This window comes from Lepidochelys olivacea (assembly GCF_965140295.1).
Source record: "Lepidochelys olivacea isolate rLepOli2 genome assembly, chromosome: 10".
In the NCBI taxonomy this organism is placed as follows: domain Eukaryota; kingdom Metazoa; phylum Chordata; order Testudines; family Cheloniidae; genus Lepidochelys; species Lepidochelys olivacea.
The window spans coordinates 60,051,563-60,069,537 of NC_140420.1; the positions used below are offsets into that span (position 1 = coordinate 60,051,563).

Here is a 17,975-nt window from a genome sequence, read left to right on the forward strand (position 1 = left end):
TTGTGCGACTCCTGGGTAGCAGGTGAAGGGCTGCCCTGTATCTCGGGGGCCGCCTCCATACCACTGCATCTGGATCTGTTGCTGGGTGCCTAGTGCAGGGAGTGCCCTGCCCAGCCTTCTCCTTCGCATGGCCACCTGGCAACACTGCATAATCCTGCACAACCAGCCTGGACCCCCACTGACACAGCCAGCCGGAATCAAGGGCAGGGAGCTCCTTTCCCCCCGGAGTCCGCCGCGCTGCCTGGAGCCGGAGGCACGCTGCTGCGGGAGTCAACTCTGCCCCCCTCCCCGCCCGGCTACCGCCGGCTGGGTCCCTGCCCTGGTTATTCCTTCCCTCGCCCCCCCCTGTGTCTGCGCCGTGTTGTTGCTGTCTGCACAGGGCGGCAGTGAGCCTGCGCGCACGGGCTGCCTTCGCCTGGCAGCGCAGCAGCAGGGCAAGCGGCAGGCAGCGCTGTGCGGGCTGCTTCGGGGCTGCAGCGGGACCAGGTGCTGGCGGGGGGCGGCGGCGAGCCCGCAGCGACCCCAGAGCGCGGGGCAGCGCCGCGATGCGCCTTCCCTTTGGGAAGGCTCCCCCCCCTCCGGCGTAGCAGCGGCTGGACCCGACGCGGCTTCTCCTCCGTGATGTCCCCCAGGCAGCCGGGAAAGGCGACTCACTCGAGTGCTGGGGTGAAGGCCTAGTGTCTCCAGCGCCGCCCGCGCCCGCTCCCTCTCCCGCACCCCTCCGCCGGCGATGATGGCAGAAGAACAGCAACCTGATCCCCAGCAGCCGCCGCCGCAGCTCCCCGGCACCCCCGCGCCAGGGGGGGCTCTGCCAGCCCTGGTGCCCGGGCTGCAAGGGACGGAAGCCAACGCGCTGCAACACAAAATCAAGAACTCCATCTGGTAAGAGCCGCCGCCGCCGCCGCCGCCTCCATGGCACGCTGGCTGAGCGCTGAGCCGGAGGTTTGCTCCTGCAGGCTCCGCATGTGCATTGCCGGAGCCTGGCGCGCGCTGATAGGGCCCTTGACTTTGTTTGGGGGGGTTTATTTGGGGGTAAATTGTTCCTTAATGTGCACATCTGAAACCACCCTCCCCTCCCCCCGAAAATAAACGCTAAACGTGGTTGGGGTTTTTTTGTTTGTTTGTTTGTTTGTTTTTTGAGCTGCAGAAAAACAAGTTGCTTAAAATCTATCGGGATCGAAACACTTGGTGCATTTAAAAGAAAGGAGGTTGGGAGATAACTTGCACTGCATGATGGTGGTGTGTATCTGAGGGGTGGGGGATGGGGAATGGAAAATGTGTTTACTTGGCTTTGCAGAGAGAGAGAGAGACCCCCACCCCTGCACACACACAGGAAGAAGCGTATTGTGAATTTCAGCCAGACGGACCATTGTCCATAAGAATATTAATAGGCAACGCAAAACCTGCTCAGCTGTAGGATTAGTTACCTTCCCTAAATGTTTTTCCATTGTTTATTCAAGATTAAAAACCATCCAGGAGAGGTGGTGGTTCTGCATTTCCTGGGAAGAACGCACCTTTTGGAAATATATATCATATACACACACCTGTGTGTATAATATATATTATATCATGCACATAAATGTGTATCTCTTTTATTTAGAGGATACCAGCATTTTCCCCCCAGGAATTATATACAGTCAAATGTACTCAAGGGTTTGGTTGGCTATGTTTACATTCATTGTATCCAGAGATAATGGTAATTATAGTAGGTTTGTGTCAAGATAATGGATGTAGCCTCACCTATTTAAGGTATCTTACTAATTGAATATTGTTTTCTGCTTATTAATAGTCTTTTTGATATATGAATTCATCTCATCCCCCAATAATACAAAGTATTAATGCATCAAGGAGCGCAAATGTCATAATAAAGATTGTATCAGTGTTCCTATTATAAACCTCTATTTTCATGGATTTGCAATTAAAATGTGATTTGGGCTAAAACTTGGCATGGTGGCATTTCCAAGAATCCAATTTTTGGTACAAATTTTAAACAAAATCACCTCACAGTAAACCCATGTTCTGCTGAATTTAATATTAGTTTTTAAAAACTAGTTAAAAAAAGTTAATTGAGTTATGTTTGTCCTCCACTCTCAAAACAAAGCAATTTTTTTATTTGAAGTATTGCAGAGGCCTTGCACCTGCAATATGTTATGCAGGGATTGAGCCCTTTGGGTACATTTTGAAAATTGGGAATTCTATAAGTTACAAGAATTTTTGCCTTTTGCAGTATCCATATTATTGATGCCTAATAGCCAATGTACTGATCCAGTGTTTATAGTGCTTCATACTATAGTTAGCTTTATGGTATGTTGAATTAATATGTATTTTAAAAGGGAGTCCAAAAATGTTAAAAATATTATTAGGGAGGTTGTTATGTTGTTAAACTGATATTTAAAAAAACCTAGGAAATTAAAATTAAACAGTAAATCACGTTCTCTGTCCTTAATCCACACACAGCCTTTTGTTTAGTTTTTGTGTGCAATAAGGTGACTTCAGGAGACAGTATTAACTGATGAATTTCCTGGATCTTTCGATTGTGTTACCTTCAGATTATTCTGATTTATAATAGGTTTTTGTGGTACATATTTATGATTTATCCCTTCTCTTCCCATCAACATGGTACTTGGAAATCAGCTTCTCAGACAGCATGTTTACATTGCATTCAGATTAGGTATCATGTCCAAGTTGAAGACAAAATGGCTACTAAGTAAAACCTCTCCTTTAATAAGAACTTGCTTTTTAAAAAGAAGACTTGGGTCTTATAACATTACATTCAAAGATAGCTTGGTTCAAATATGTAAAGTGTTTGAGTAAATAACTTTTCTTCACTTTCAGTACAAAAGAACTTTATTAGCTTCACCAAATGTACTAGCATAGGCATCACCAAAGTATCTGAAACCATCAGAGGTTTTGCCAGTACATTGTGATTGTCTCCTCTCCCAATATGGTTTGTAGAATTAATAGATAGTTGATTAGCCATCCTTCACATACACATGACCTTTACTTCTTGACTGTCCTGACAGCTTTCTTGACAGGTCTAAAACTTCTGCAGCACTTCCAGATAGTATCAGTGCTTGCATATTGTACTGTAAACATATAATATGTGAAACAACTTATTTATAATAAAATTGCACTTCATTTTCAAACCTTACTTTACATTTTGTTTTTCTATCTGTGGAGAGCTAACATGAGAAATCCTGTGTATTCTCTTAGTACTGTACTGCTAGCAAGCAATCTTCACCTGAATGTCTGATTATTATTTTTTTTTTGTTTTTACTATTTACTAGTGTCCTATATACTATATTAGTGCAGATTCAGTTATTCTTATTAACCAGAAATTAAGGTAGCTTTGCAAAAGAAAAGTAATATACATACAGTACTTATATCATGCACTGGAAACTCACTTCTTCCCTGCTCCCAACCCAAGAATTAGTATTGTTTACAGTAGATGGAGTGTACTGGTAGTTAATGTATTGTACAAGCTATTCTTGAGCATAATACTAAAATGACAAGATTCCATCTTTATGAGTAGCTTTAACTTATCACTTGTTGAGAAGAGTATTTTCTCCTCGGTTTTGTGGTTTAGGAGGTCAGTGTTTTTTAAATCCTGAAGGATTTAACACATTTAAATGAGTACCTTTTAGCGTTGTCTCTGCTGTTTTATTCGCGCCCCCCCCCCATTTGCGAGTATAGGGGATGGACATTTTTAGTTTAAAAGACGTGTTTTCTAGTATGCAAAACATATTTTCAATCAAAATAGTATAGCAGGATATAGCAACTACTGAAATACTGGACTTGCTGATCACAAACAAGTCTGTGCCTGTCCTTCCACTGTACAGACAAATATAAATATAGTATGTGATGTAGGCCTCTAGCAGGACAATGAGTTATTCATTATCTTTGCTTATAGTTAATTTATTCTGTTTATTAAATTAAAATGCAATTTGACAAAAGAAGTAACTCTTCTATAATTGCAAACATCTAGTATCTCTTTAAAATTAAACACTGGATTAAATTTGAGTGTTTAAGGTTGACGGCATGGTGCATATTGAAGACTTTCAAAAGTATTTAGCAGCATTTTAAGTTAATATTTTTATTCACACTTTAAGAGTCCACTGGAGGGGATAAATGGGAAATTTCTCAGATGTTTTTAAAATGACCAGGAAGCATTAGCATTACAATCAGGTATGTTTGATAGTTATGGCTTATTAACACTTGGTTGATTAAAAGATTAAGGATTCTGTATTGTCTGTCCACAGAATCATTTTTTTCAGCTGACCCGCTTGAATGGGCCCAAAGAAGTGTTGTCCATTTTTATTTTGTATTGCACATATAACTTGCTCTGACAGTTGGATATGTTCTTACAGTGCTGATGAAAAGGACAGAAATAATATTAGACTTCTTTTCCCAATGACGGATTAGAAGTCTAGACTAGAAAGAACCTGTCTTTACAGAGCCTAGACTCTCTGATTAATATCAGGGTTTGTAAATTGCCTTAGTCTTCCCTGGACATTGGGCCTCAATATGCTTATTTGCATATCATTGTAGATTCATTAAAGCTTTTATATTAATAGCTTTTTGTCCAGACACTAAAGCCTTAGGAGGGAAAACCTTACCCTGTTTAGCTGTCTGTGCATATAGACTAATGGAATTTCAATTAATTTTTTGGAGTGAGAATATAGTATTATCAAATAAGTGTTTAATTTATATATGGAGCCTGTATACACAAACATACTGCTATGAGTTTTGAGTCTACTCAGAATTCCATTAGGTTGCTAGAGAATATCCTGTTGGTGGAAAAAATCAGCCAGTACTGTACTTGCATAAAAATGATGTGGACAGAGATTAAGAAATTTGGATTGCAAACAAAGAAAAGTATTTGCTGACATTCTGCACTATGTGCAGTAAACAGTAGCCCCAATGGTTTTAGGCAATTTCAACCCTCTCTTACTACCCTATTCACAAGGTCCAGTTCACATCCTATAGCTAGTGGAAATTGTTTTGTTTTCTTTATCCTTATTTTGACTGCTTGGCGAAAATTATTAAATTTAAGGCTTGTTTACTGTTGCTGTAAATTGTCTTCTGTTTACATCCACACACATAGTCAGGCCCTGGGTTTGCTTACCTAGCCTAGATCCCAGCAGTTTATTTTTGTCCTTAAGGCATCTGCTATGATTTTAATTTATTAATTTTGCATGAGAGGTGAAGGCTTTTTTCCCCATATCAGACATAAAAATCGCACTGAGGACTAGGCAGTGTGGAGTTTAGAACACAAAGCATTCGCAGTCTGGCTAAGCAGCACTGGGCGTGGGCTTCTGATCATAATTTTGTCCTCAGATCTGTCTTTTAGCTAGTAGTATGGTGCGCTATGCCAAAACTGCATGAGCTGGGCTGCTCAGTGGCAAACTCCTATGTGTGGCAGGGTCCAGTTTAAGTCCCGTTGAAGTCAGTGGGAGTTGAATTGGCCCTTGTTCATTTTAGGCTCTTGGTTTTGTGCTAAGAAACTAGGCTGGATTTTATATCAAGTTCCTAATCTCTTGAAAGCACAGCCCCTCTTCTGGAGAATGAAACAAGTCATGCATCCCCTGCAATCACACCTCTCTTAATTAATATGTCATCTGCTCATAAATTGCAGATAACTCTTCATGCCCTGTGCTTTGGAAAACACTGGTGTGGGCCTTCATAATTTGAATCTCTCCTTTTTGCATGCTTTGATGAGCAGTGAAATAGTTAAGTGTTGACATTTAAAGAATCACTATTGAAATGAAGGGGCAGTTCACACCTCAGAGTTATTATTTCAGACTCTCTGCAAACTCAGGCTCAAACATGTTTGACAGATTTATTCTGCAATCATGGAGGCTAAAAACTGTTGTGGGGGGAGGGGGAGAAATGCTGCAACTTTGGAGGACAGTTTTAGGAGTTTGTCTGCAGGCCCCTCCACACCCAGCAACTCTTTCATGCCTCCACAAGGAGCATCTGCCATGATTTGGGAAACATTGTTTTTACTATATAAAAATCACAGAACTAAATTGTTTTAATCCAAAGGGGAAAAAATGAGTATAGAAATAAACTTTATCAACAAGAGACTCTTAATTTCCCCCATCCACCAAACTTGGTATTTCAGTGCTGAGGGGTGTCGGTCGCTCACATTTATTGGAATTTTGTAGTCATGGAGTCTTTGTGTATATTTTATTGTTAAATCTACCACCAGGTTAAATCTACCAACACAGTAGGCCAAGTTTATCCCTGGCATAAGTCAGTGGAGTTATATCAGGGATGAATTTGGCTCAGTAGCTAGGTTGTATTAATCTTGCTGTTAAAATATTGACGTGCTGCTAATGACAGGGGTCGTCAACAGCATTGAAGCAGTACAGCTTCACAGATGCCCTGTAAATACAAGGGGTTACAGCATGTATACTTGGCTAATGAGTAAGAAGACTTATCTGTTTGAGTTTTGCTTCCTAACCAGACTATTGATAAAGGTGCAGACTGGGAATTTCAAAGGACTCTATGGAGTTAGGAGCAACACATTAAATTTCAATGATATTTGGATACCTAATTCCCTTATGGTCCTCCAACAATCCCAGCGAAAGTGCAGATCCTCTGCATCTGGAAGGGGACAGATGTAACAACCAGAATACTTTGACATGGTGACAGTGTCTGTATAGACAGTATCTGAAATCTTCCATGACTTGTAATATTGTGTATATTTATGTATTGTTTCTGTCTGATTGAGCTGTGTGCAATGCAACGTAGTCCAAGGCCCTTGTAATACCTAGGCACTATGGGACAAATAAAGAATTAAGTGAAAGGGATGGTCTAATGACTAGAGTAGGGGACTGGGAAGTAGGTTTCTTGGGCTGTGTCTACACAACAGAGGCTATGCCAGCATAGTTGTGCTGGCATAACCCTGTAGAGTACATGCAGTCTATACCACTGGAATGGGTTTTTCCATTGGTGTAGGATCACCTTCCCATACAAAATCAGCTATGTCAATGGAAGCATTCTTCTGTCAGAGTAACTACATTTACACAGTGAGCTAGGTTGGCACCGCTGTTTGGTCAGGGGTGTGGGTTTTTTCAGACATTAGCAAATGTAGCTGCATCAACCTAATTTTTAAGTGTAGACCAAACTTAAACCTTTTGGTTATGCTCCTAACTCTATCACTGTTCCTGTAGTCTCTTGCTTATGTGACCTGAAACGTGTCACACCAATGTTTGTGCCTCAGTTTCCCTATATATAAAATGAAGATGTTTACCCACCTTTGTAAGTACTTTTGAGATCCTCAAATAAGAGGTACTGTAAAATTGCCAAGTGTTATTGTAGCTAACTCAGTTTTCCTTGGCTTTGTGGCTCTACTGTCATAGGGTGTGTAGGGAGACTTTCCAGTCCAGAACGTACTGCTGTTACTGTATACATAATGAATTGTAGACTGTGTACTTTTTAGGTCAGTGCGTGCTGGCTGCAATGTGGGTCAGCCTGATCAGTCCTCTCTGGCTGGAGTTATCTGGGTGTGACTGCTTGTTCTCTCCAGATTGGGTAGGCACCATCTGCCTGTTACCCTTTTACCTTAGTTGGGTGTGGAAATGTGTGTTCCATCCTTGATCAGTGAATGGGGGTAGCCTGCCCCTTGACCAGGAGAGCTGGCTAGCCCCATATCTGTCATGTGAAGGGGGAGGAGGCAATACCTTCTTCCTCAAGGAGACTTCCTCCTCTGGATACCTGCTCATCTAAAATGTCTTCCCTCATTTAGCTGGTTAAGAAAGCACTTGCTCTGCCCCTTACAATGGCAAGGAGCTGCTCTTGGCAAACTCTGCATCCTCAACATCCCTCCCATCAACAGGTGCAGCCTGCGACTCTGTCCTTGGGGAATGGACAAACTTAGCTGCATAGATGGTGGGGGCGGGGAGAGCGGAGTAGGGAGAAGCAACTTTTCAAAATGGGGAGCATCCACCAGGACAGGGGAGTCTCTCTAGCTCTGGGAGCATATTTTTACGAGATTAGAAAATAATCTGAATAAAATGAACACTGACCTTTATGTAACTTTTGAGAGCGAGTTGAGGTTTTATAAAAGACTCTGACTTTCTGAACATGGCAGAAATAACTTTGCAGAAGTGAACCATTGCAAAGCTGCTAGGAGCAAAATCAGACCCAGCCTTTTCCACATTTATTTGGAAACACTGGGAGCTAAGAAAATGTATTAAAAAACATTGTCACATCTCTTATTATTTGAAAAAGAGCCACTACCGTTAACTTCATTTAAAATATATAGGAGAGCATTAGATTGTTGACCTCACAGCATAAACATATATGATTTATTTTTTTCATAAACATTCCACTTGCCACCACAGGTGTTTTCTTTTTCTCTTTGTTGCAGCAAGTCAGACGGTGCAACATTGTAATATAGAATACATTTCTAATTCATTTTTAATAAGCAAAGAATTGTCTGGACTGTCATCTCAGGCTGATAATCTAACCTCCCCTGAGCCCAAAAGGCCCAGTTCCCTGTAAATTGGTGCAATTCAATTGATTTCATTGGCATTGCACCTGTCTGTGTGCTAGTGGGAAGTTTGATTCCAAATCTTGATATATGTTTTTAAAAATACTCCCAGTTTTCTTTCTAGCTGCTATATAATTTAATAAAAAATATACTACTACTGGAGATCGTACTGTTTAATTTTAAATTGGTCTGACCAGATTTACATGGAAAGCACTGACATATTTTTGTAGTCTTGAGAGAGGGGATTGCAGCTTCCATGACTAATGTGTGTGCTTTCTCTTCTTACCCTAATTCTGCACATTTTGCCAAACAGAAGTATTTGGAATTGAGGTAGAGCTGCAAAATTCAGATCAGGATCCAAATCTGGGTTTTTTGTTCAGTCCATCTCTAGTGTTAATTAGTTTATTTAAAATAGTTCTAAAAAGCTGATACAGCTTCAAAATAGATAGATGGATACAAATACATACATTGACCTTACAAAAAGGCACCCATCAGAATATCTCAGGGTGCCTGGTGCAAAAAGTCTCACAACAGTAACAAATTTTAGTTGACCACATTCAGCATAAATCAAAGGAATAAATAAAAATGCAGCAATCCTGCCATTCCTACCAATAAAATTCTACCCTGAAGGTCAGCAGAAAGGAGCTGTTCCAGACTTACAAGAGAAGTGAATTCTGGAGTTTTCCAGAAATACCCTGCCACCAGCCTCCATACTTTTGAGTGTTGGAACTTCTTGCTATAGCCCCTCAATAGATCTTCTTTGTGGAAGAATGTAGGGACAGAAGCCGTTTTTCAGGTTCTAGGCTCCAACCCTTATAGACCTTTATTGGTTAATAGGAGAACTTTGAATTTACCAACAAGCAAATAGGAAGCTAGTTGCCAGCCATCATATTATCAGTGAGCTTTCATTGACTACCAACAAGAGCTCCACTTTCTACCTGCTAAATCATTAAGACAGCTAAAAGTTAATTCAAAGCTGTCAGATATTTTTCCATGTCATTATTTGCTGTAATTGTCATAGTGATGTTATACAAGTGAAACAGGATGGGGAGGTGGTCTGTGCAATTTCAGATGGGAGGGAGTGTGTCCATGAGTAGATCTAACATATGGCCCCTGCTTTGAGTAGGTTTCAGAACGCCTGGTAGAATTGATATTTGTGCCTATCTTTTACTATGAAGCACAAATTTCTTTGTCGACTTTCTGAAGCTGGAGCTATTTAATTAATTAAATTGGCTAATTCTTGAATTTAGTATTGCAAGAATAAACTCGATGTACACAAACAAAATTTTTGGCAGATTGTTAAAATTACACAAAGTTTTTACTATCCTGAATACTAAAATTTTGTTTAGTACATTCCTATCGACTGCAGAGACTTTTTCTGGATAAAAATTGTTTACATAGTGTAGGTATGAAATAGCTCAGTTGCGGGTTTTCCCCTTTGTGGTCAACAGTGACTGTTCATGCCAGACCACTGTAAGCTTGTTTCTAGTGGTAATGTGTGAAGTAAACTAGGGGAAAAAATTGGTTGACTAACTCCTTCTTTATGATGTGCATTGTCTTTAATGGTAATGATGATACCAGGAGGATAGTTATCTTTAAAATCATCTTCAGTTTTTCAGTATATGTACTGAATACTTTGCTTTCAGAGTTGTACAGAGACAATTTTCTTTCCTCAGGTAAGCACAGAAGTAAGTGCTTTGTTTCTCCTGTATTGGTTTGAGCCAAAATTCCTTGATTGAAAAAAAATTCTGGGAAGAACCAGCAAGAACAAAGAACTGGGAACGAAAAGCACAGTCTAGGAAAGAGAATAAGATAATGGGGTCTGAAATTATAACTCAGAAATTAAATAAAAATAATTTTGAAAACATTTGTCTATAAAAATCCAATATACACCTGAACTAGTTCTATTGTACTTATTAAACTTATGCCATTTGTTACATACCATAGCTGTAGAAAATTAAAGCTTGATTTCCTCCACTCTGTTATTCTTTAAGCAAAAATGGGTTGTATTCCGTTTGATCACTGCTCTTTCAATTGGATATTACAGTACACGACTAGTGTGCAGTCTACATAGTTAAACTGTGGTTTTGTACAAACTTCTTACACCTGTATCACTCTGAGTATCTTGCTTATTTAGTTTAAAATGCTACTTTAATGCTTTTCAGGTTAATTTGCACTGTGATAGATGTCTCTCATCTGGGTTCGGGTATCCGTACAGAGTTAAAACTATGCTCGTTGCAGTAAAATGATGTTTCACTGGCTTCAGAAAAGGGTTAGGTGGCCATTTTGGACTTACTGAACTTCCCCTCAAGGCTTCATGTAAGTGACTGGAGCTGTTGCATTAGGACCAGATTTTTAAAGCTACTTAAACGTTGCTGTAGTCAGCATTGCAATGGCTAACTGACTGAGGAGCCTAAATCTCAATTTCAGAAGGGGTTTATGCACTTTGGAATTTAAACTCCTATGTGCCTAGATCCCTTTTGAAAATGAGACTTCGGCTCCTAAATCAGGTAGGCATTGCAGCGCTGAGTGCAACAATGCCTAAATACCTTGAAAAATCTGGGCCTTATAACTAAGGGATGTTGTTGGTATGTTTGGAATGACCCTCTAGTTGTTTGGATTGTATCCGAAATAGGAATAAATTGGTGACACTGTGTGCCCTCTCTGAAGACTTGAAAGGTGGCATCCCTCCAGGTTTTAGCCTGTCTTCATGTACACATGATCTTTTCTTACTCTGGAATAGAGTATTGGTGTGGTGTTTCACAATTATCTTGCCTGATAGACCCTTCAAGCCCAGTTTTCCCCCTGGAGGTGTGCTTGGGTGATATTTCTGCTCATTGTCAAGATGCCTCATTTCCAAAAAGAGAGGTCTGGTTGCTGGCTAGGGTTCATATCTTCACTTAAGGGAAAGCTTGAAAGTAGTTATAAACTTCGTCATTATTTTTGGAACACATCTTTTTGATGGTCAGGTAGGTGGTTCAGACATGGAACAAAATGTTCATTTTCAGATGAGAAATATATATGGGCTGCATCCATACTCCAGTGACTTTGTACCAGCAACATGTGCAGTTGCCACTACGAGGTTCTTAAAACTTCTCTGCTAATGCAAAAAGTAGGAGCACTACTGCCTCCCAACCCAGTTACATTACACTGGTTGCTTATAACAGTGAATATGTATTTTTTTTAAATTTAAAGCCAGCAATTGCCTAAGTACATTTGAGAGCACCACCAAGTGCTACATCCTCAGGAAGCCTGTCCTCCAGCAGCACCTGCTTTGGGTTGGCAGGAGTTTGTGCTACTGATGCAGTGGTTCCTAGCATCTGTAACTTGTTCCTACTGAGCATCTTCCATGGCTGCTCCTTGCCCATGTTCAAAAACTCATCTGAAAACACTACTTCAGAATTTTTTTCTGTTATAATTTGGCAACCCCTCAGCAGGCCTTCAGCCTTTCTTTTTAAAAAATTGGTACCATATTAAAATAGAGACCAAAAGCTGAATTACATTATGCAGCATTTTGGGGTGGAACACTATAGAAATAAGTAATAACTTAGTGAAGTTAAAGACACATGAGGCCCAGAATTTGAAGTCTCTAAACTTTATCTGGGGTAAAAAGTGTTCTGTGGATCGGACTGTAAGCACCCTTTTAAAAAAATCTGCTTTGGCTCTATTGTTAATGGTAATGTTGGAATGCTAACACCCTTTTCCCCAAAACAAGACAAAGTTTTAGAATTTAGTGGCTGGTTCTGTTTCTTTTGAATAAATATCCCAAGCTGACTCAAAGAGCCCTTTAATAACAAAGAAGTAAAAAATTTTAAACTCTCAGTACTGTGGATGACCCTACGTGTTGCAGTTGAACAGTGATATCTTTATTAAGGAAGGTGTGTGTAAATGGATTGCCAATACTTGCATTTTAAAAATGGGGATCCCTACTACCAAGGGATAAACTTCTGATGTAAAATCTGAAAATTGCCTCTTTTCTGTATGACAGCCTCAATGATGTTACCAGCTTTAGGATCAACCTTGAGGCATGCCACCACTGTAAGTGTTAAGCAGTTTTTTCCAGTCCCCGGAAGGGGTTACCTTACCATAGAATAGTTCTTGTTCTCCAGAGAATGATGCAACCACAGTCAGAGAAACAGATTGCCTCACCCTTGTTGCTGTTCAGAGCTCTGCTGTAACATACTGCCAGTCCCAGAAGTTAAAAAAAATCATGAGCTAGACCCCCCCCCCCCCCCCAAAATGAGATTGGCTCTAGCATGATGAGCCTTTTTTCACTGAAATGGTTTGAGACACCAATACTTGTGCAACTTGGAATAATATGATTGTGGCAGGTGCTGCTGGAACTCTCACTGGAAGACTAGCTGATCAGGGTCCTATTGTGCTAGACATTGGATAAATACATAGTAAGAGAGAATCCCGGCCCCAAAGAGTTTACAAGCTAGTGTAGACCATGGTGGTAAGATTGTGATATCGGAGCTGGAACTGGGACTACCAAGCTCATATGGAAGCCAGACATGCATTAGATTTGAACAGGATTTTTGTGCCTGCTGAGCTGGGCAGGATTCACAATGGTGACTTTACAAGTGAAAGACTGTATCTCATTTGCAATGCCCAAAGGCATCTAGTCCCTTGATAATAAGGCTGGCTTTCTGGAAACGTAACCTCACTATGGCCTTTTCCACACTACACAGTTTGTATGCACTGCAATGCTCCTTCTGCCGACAAAACTCCTGCTTTGCCGACAAAATAAAACCACCTCAGTGAGAGCCGTAGAGCTTTTTCCGGCAAAGTTATATCAACAAAATATCAATGTAGATACTGCTCTTGGTTATGCCGCTGTAAATGGCCTCCAGGAGGTGTCCCACAATGCCAATCCTGACCACTCTGGTCAGCAGTTTGAACTCTGCTGCCTTTCACCCAGGTTCACAGGTATCTACCCCTCCCCCTCTGAAGGCCCAGGAATTTTTGAAATTTCTCTTCCTGTTTGCTTGGCGTGGAGTGGTCTCATCATATCTTCCCAGCTGACCATGGCTGCTCCACATGGCAAACGCTCTCCTGCTTGGAGCACACCTGAGTTGTTGGATGTGCTGGCACTGTGGGGATAGGAGGCTGTGCAGTCCCAGCTCCGCTCTAGCCATAGGAACTTCGATACCTATGGTCAGGTTTCTTGTGGCTTGTTGGATAAGGGCTATGAACAGGACATGCATCAGTGCCATGTGAAGATAAAGGAGCTGAGGCAGGCATACCAGAAGGCAAGGGAGGCCAACCGTTGCTTTGGTGCTATGCCAAAGACCTGCTGTTTCTATAAGGAGCTGGATGCTATCCTTGATGGTGACCCCACCTCCACTGCCAAGAGCCTAGTGGATATATCAGCAGGGCTGGAGGCGGCGGACAGTGGACTCAATCCCGAGGACAAAGTCATGGATGACGAGGTTGAGTTAGAGGACAATGTGGAGCCCATGGCAGGATCGTCTGGTTGTGCAACAAGTTGGGACCTCTTTTCCACTCCGGAGGGGTCTAACCAGTCCCAGCAGTCTGTCTTTGGAGCGCATGATGCAGGAGAGGAGAGCCCTGGTAAGTGATCTTTTTGAGTTGCTGCTGCTCTGTTATATTCTAGAATAACAGGACTGGAAGGGACCTCGAGAGGTCATCTAGTCCAGGCCCCTGCACTCATGGCAGGACTAAATATTATCTAGACCATCCCTGACAGGTGTTTGCCTAACTTGCTCTTAAAAACGATGGAGATTCCACAACCTCCCTAGGCAATTTATTCCAGTGTTTAGCCACCCTGACAGGAATTTTTTCCTAGTGTCTAACCTAAACCTCCCTTGCTGCAATTTAAGCCCATTGCTTCTTGACCTATCCTCAGGGGCTAAGAAGAACAATTTTTCTCACTCCTCCTTGTAACAACCTTTTATGTAGTTGAAAACTGTCATCATGTCCCCTCTCAGTCTTCTCTTTTCCAGACTAATCAAACCCACTTTTTTCAGTCTTCCCTCATAGGTCAGGTGTTCTAGTCCTTTAATCATTTTTGTTGCTCTTCTCTGGACTTTCTCCTATTTGTCCTCATCTTGCCTGAAATGTGGCGCCCAGAACTGGACACAGTACTCCAACTGAGGCCTAATCAGCACGGAGTAGAGCAGAAGAATTCTTCTCGTGTTTTGCTTACACCACTCCTGCTAATACATCCCAGGATGATGATCACTTTTTTTGCAACAGTGCTACACTGTTGACTCATATTTAGCTTGTGTTCCACTATGACCCCCAGATCCCTTTTCCACAGTACTCCTTCCTAGGTGGTCATTTCCCATTTTGTATGTGTGCCACTGATTGTTCCTTCCTAAGTAGAGTACTTTGCATTTACTATTTACTTCAGACCATTTCTTCAGTAGCTGAAGGGATGGAAATGTACAAGACTAGTTGTGTTCTAGTGTGCTCCACATTCCCATTTGCAGCTAAGCAGTGCAGTGGAACAGTGTGTTAATGCACACCAAGATTTCATGGGAATCCTCCAGAGAGATCTCTAGGAAACTTTCCTGGAGGTATTCGCCAGTCCTCTGCTGAAGGTTCTTTGGCAGAACTGCTTCGTTCCTTCCCCTGTTGTAGGAAACTTTCCTGCGTCAATTGGCAATCACTGGTGCAGGGACCAAAGTGGCACACAGGTGAGCAGCATGGAGACGGGTCTGAATCTGCACATGTGCAGGAGATGCACCCTTGCTTACCCTCAAGAGTGAGATATCGGCTTCAGTGACCCCGTCTGGAAAATGGTGGTGGAATTTACAATATTGTCCCTAGTTGCCTGCAGTGATCCCCTTAAAAAAACACCTAGACCCTTTGCTCCATCTTGAGGCCCCCATCCCTACCGAACTCACCATGTTTAGGGTGTTTGCTGAGATGTGTGCTTGCCAAGGGACAGTGAGAAAGTAATTTGTATGTAAAAAGAGGTATATTTTAGTATCATGATTCAATGCTGTGTGTGAACTAACAGTCATGCTTCTGTGAATTGTTTCTTGTGCTTCTGCAGATGTGGCTTTCAGGGGAATGCCCTACACGCTGGCGGAGCACCTCCCTCAGATAAGGAAATGACCAAGGTGAAGCGAGGAGGACATGTTCTGAGAGGTGCTCCAATCCTCAGAGGCTGCAAAAAGCAAACACAGGGAATGGAGAGAGACCCTGAAGGAAAAATTTAAAATAGAAAGGCAGGACAGAAAGAAGAGCAAGGAGCACACTGTAAAGAGCCAGGAGCGGATGATAAAAGTGATGGAGGAGCAAACAGAGACATTGAAGTCCCTAGTCACGCTCCAGGCAGAACACATGCATGCTTGCCCCAGCCCTGCAGCTGGTACAGAACTGCTTTCCAGGATCTCCCCAGGCTCCTCCCACAGATTCCTTATAACTTTCTGGAATGGTCTGGTACCCCATTTACTCTATCCCTTTGGACAGTTTACAAAATGATAGCTGGACTTACAGCTATGACAGCCTGCACTGCCCTGCACTCTTATCTCCCTTCGCACCAAGTCTTTTGTGTGTGTTGTTAATTGGTATTTAATAAAAACAAACTCTGTTAAAGATAATTAATCTTCATTTGTATCCTATAAATGGTGGTTGCTGCTGGTAGTAATACATAGTGGCAATTTGATCATTTGCTGACTACAAATCCTGGTTAGGAATCATAACCATTTTCATCCAAGGCAGCAAATTAACAAAGCATGGCAAATTGCTGTATAGAAAGACTTATTACTGGTGCTCATTGTCAAAATGTTGCCTGAAAGCTTCCCTGATTCGAATATCCCCCCATTGTGCTCCTCTAATAGCCCTGGTATCTGTCTGCTCAAATTCAGCCTCACAAATATTATGGAGCGCACAGCAGGCTGCTATGACCACTGGAATATTTTCCTCATTTAGGTCTAACCTGCCACAAAGGTAGCACCAGCGCACTTTTAATCTGCCAAAGGCATATTCTATGGTCATTCTGCACCTGCTCAGCCTATTGGTTAAGTGCTCCTTGCTGCTGTTCAGGTTTCCTATGTAAGGCTTCATGAGCCATGGAAGTAAGAGGTATGCTGGGTCTCCCAGGACCACTAGGGCATTTCAGTATCCCCCCACTGGAATCTTCTTGTCTGGAAAGATAGTCCTTGCTTGCAGCTTTCTGTACAGGCCAATGTTCCTGAAGATGCATGTGTCATCCACCTTCCTGGACCACTCTTCGTTGATGTCAGTGAAATGCCCACTGTAATCCAGAAGTGCCTGTAATACTATAGAGAAGTACCCCTTTCTATTGATCTACTCTGTCGCAAGATGGTCCAGGGCCAAAATTGGAGTACGGTGTCATCTATCAACCCACTGCAATTAGGGAATCCCATTGCCACAAAGCCATCCAATATTTCATGCACATTGCCAAGAGTCGCAATCTTTCGTAGGAGGATGCGATTAATGGCCTGGTACACTTGCATTACCGCAGCCCCAATGGTCAACTTCCTGATTCCAAACTGATTCGTAACTGACTGGTAGCAGTCTGGAGTCGCCAGCTTCCACACAGCGATTGACACGTGCTTCTCCACTGAGAGAGCAGCTCTCATTTTGGTGTCCTTGTACCGCAGTGCTGGGGTGTGCTTCGTACACAGTTCCAGGAAGGTGGCTTTCTGCATCCAAAAGTTCTGTAGCCACTGCTCGTCATCCCACCACTCAGTCCTTGATTCCTGAGCCCAAAAGTAATGCTCCACCATATTCAACTGTTCCATGAATGCCAAAAGTAATGGGGCATTGTTTCTTTCAATGGCACAGAGCAGGTCAGGCAACTCTGAGTTCTGTTCAGATTGGGAGTTCATGATATACTGTATGACCATCCACGATGTGTTCATAACAGTGACCACAGCAGTAGAGAGCAGTGTGGGATCCATCCTTTCAGACAGATGGCTGGTGCACAGTAAGCAGCGGCTTTTGAAAAATGCCACGAAATGCATTCGGAAGCCTACGGAATGCTGGGACGGAAAAAACTGCATCATGAGATGTTGAGCCCACACCCACGATGCACTGTGATCCACTTTATCTTCCCACAACTCCTAGCTGTAGAAGGTGGAGAGTATCACAGTGGGACAGCTACCCACAGTGCACTGCTCTCACTGTTGATCCTAGAGCACCAACTGTGGATGCACTCCGCCAACAGAAGGAGCGTTGTGTGAATGTGCTCAAGCAATGTAATTATACCGGTTTCTGATTGTCGGCTTAACTTGCATCAACAAAACTGTGTAGTGTAGACAAGGCCTTAATCTAGCTCTGAACTTTTTGGCACTTTCACAGGCAGGGTCTTCCACTCCTTTTTCATGCAAGCAAAATCTCCCAGGCTTTGCTCAGCCTCAGACATTCTAAAGTGCCACATCCTTTCCTAAAGGACACTCCCATTAACACAGATCCTTACTTAATGACCTGTATACTAGTATATGGATATTTTTCTTCATCCCCACAAGTCATCAGC

At 42.3% G+C, this 17,975-nt stretch overlaps 1 protein-coding gene across 1 annotated transcript in view; it reads left to right on the forward strand.

Moving 5' to 3' along the window:
* The first annotated feature begins 383 nt into the window (after positions 1 to 383).
* Positions 384 to 17,975, forward strand: part of RFX7 (regulatory factor X7) — a 119,120-nt gene continuing 101,528 nt past the window's right edge. Inside the window, exon 1 of the mRNA XM_084640804.1 lies at positions 384 to 882. Within this exon, the coding sequence (XP_084496930.1) occupies positions 731 to 882 (152 nt within the window). The 5' untranslated portion in view covers positions 384 to 730. The remainder of the gene's footprint in view (positions 883 to 17,975) is intronic.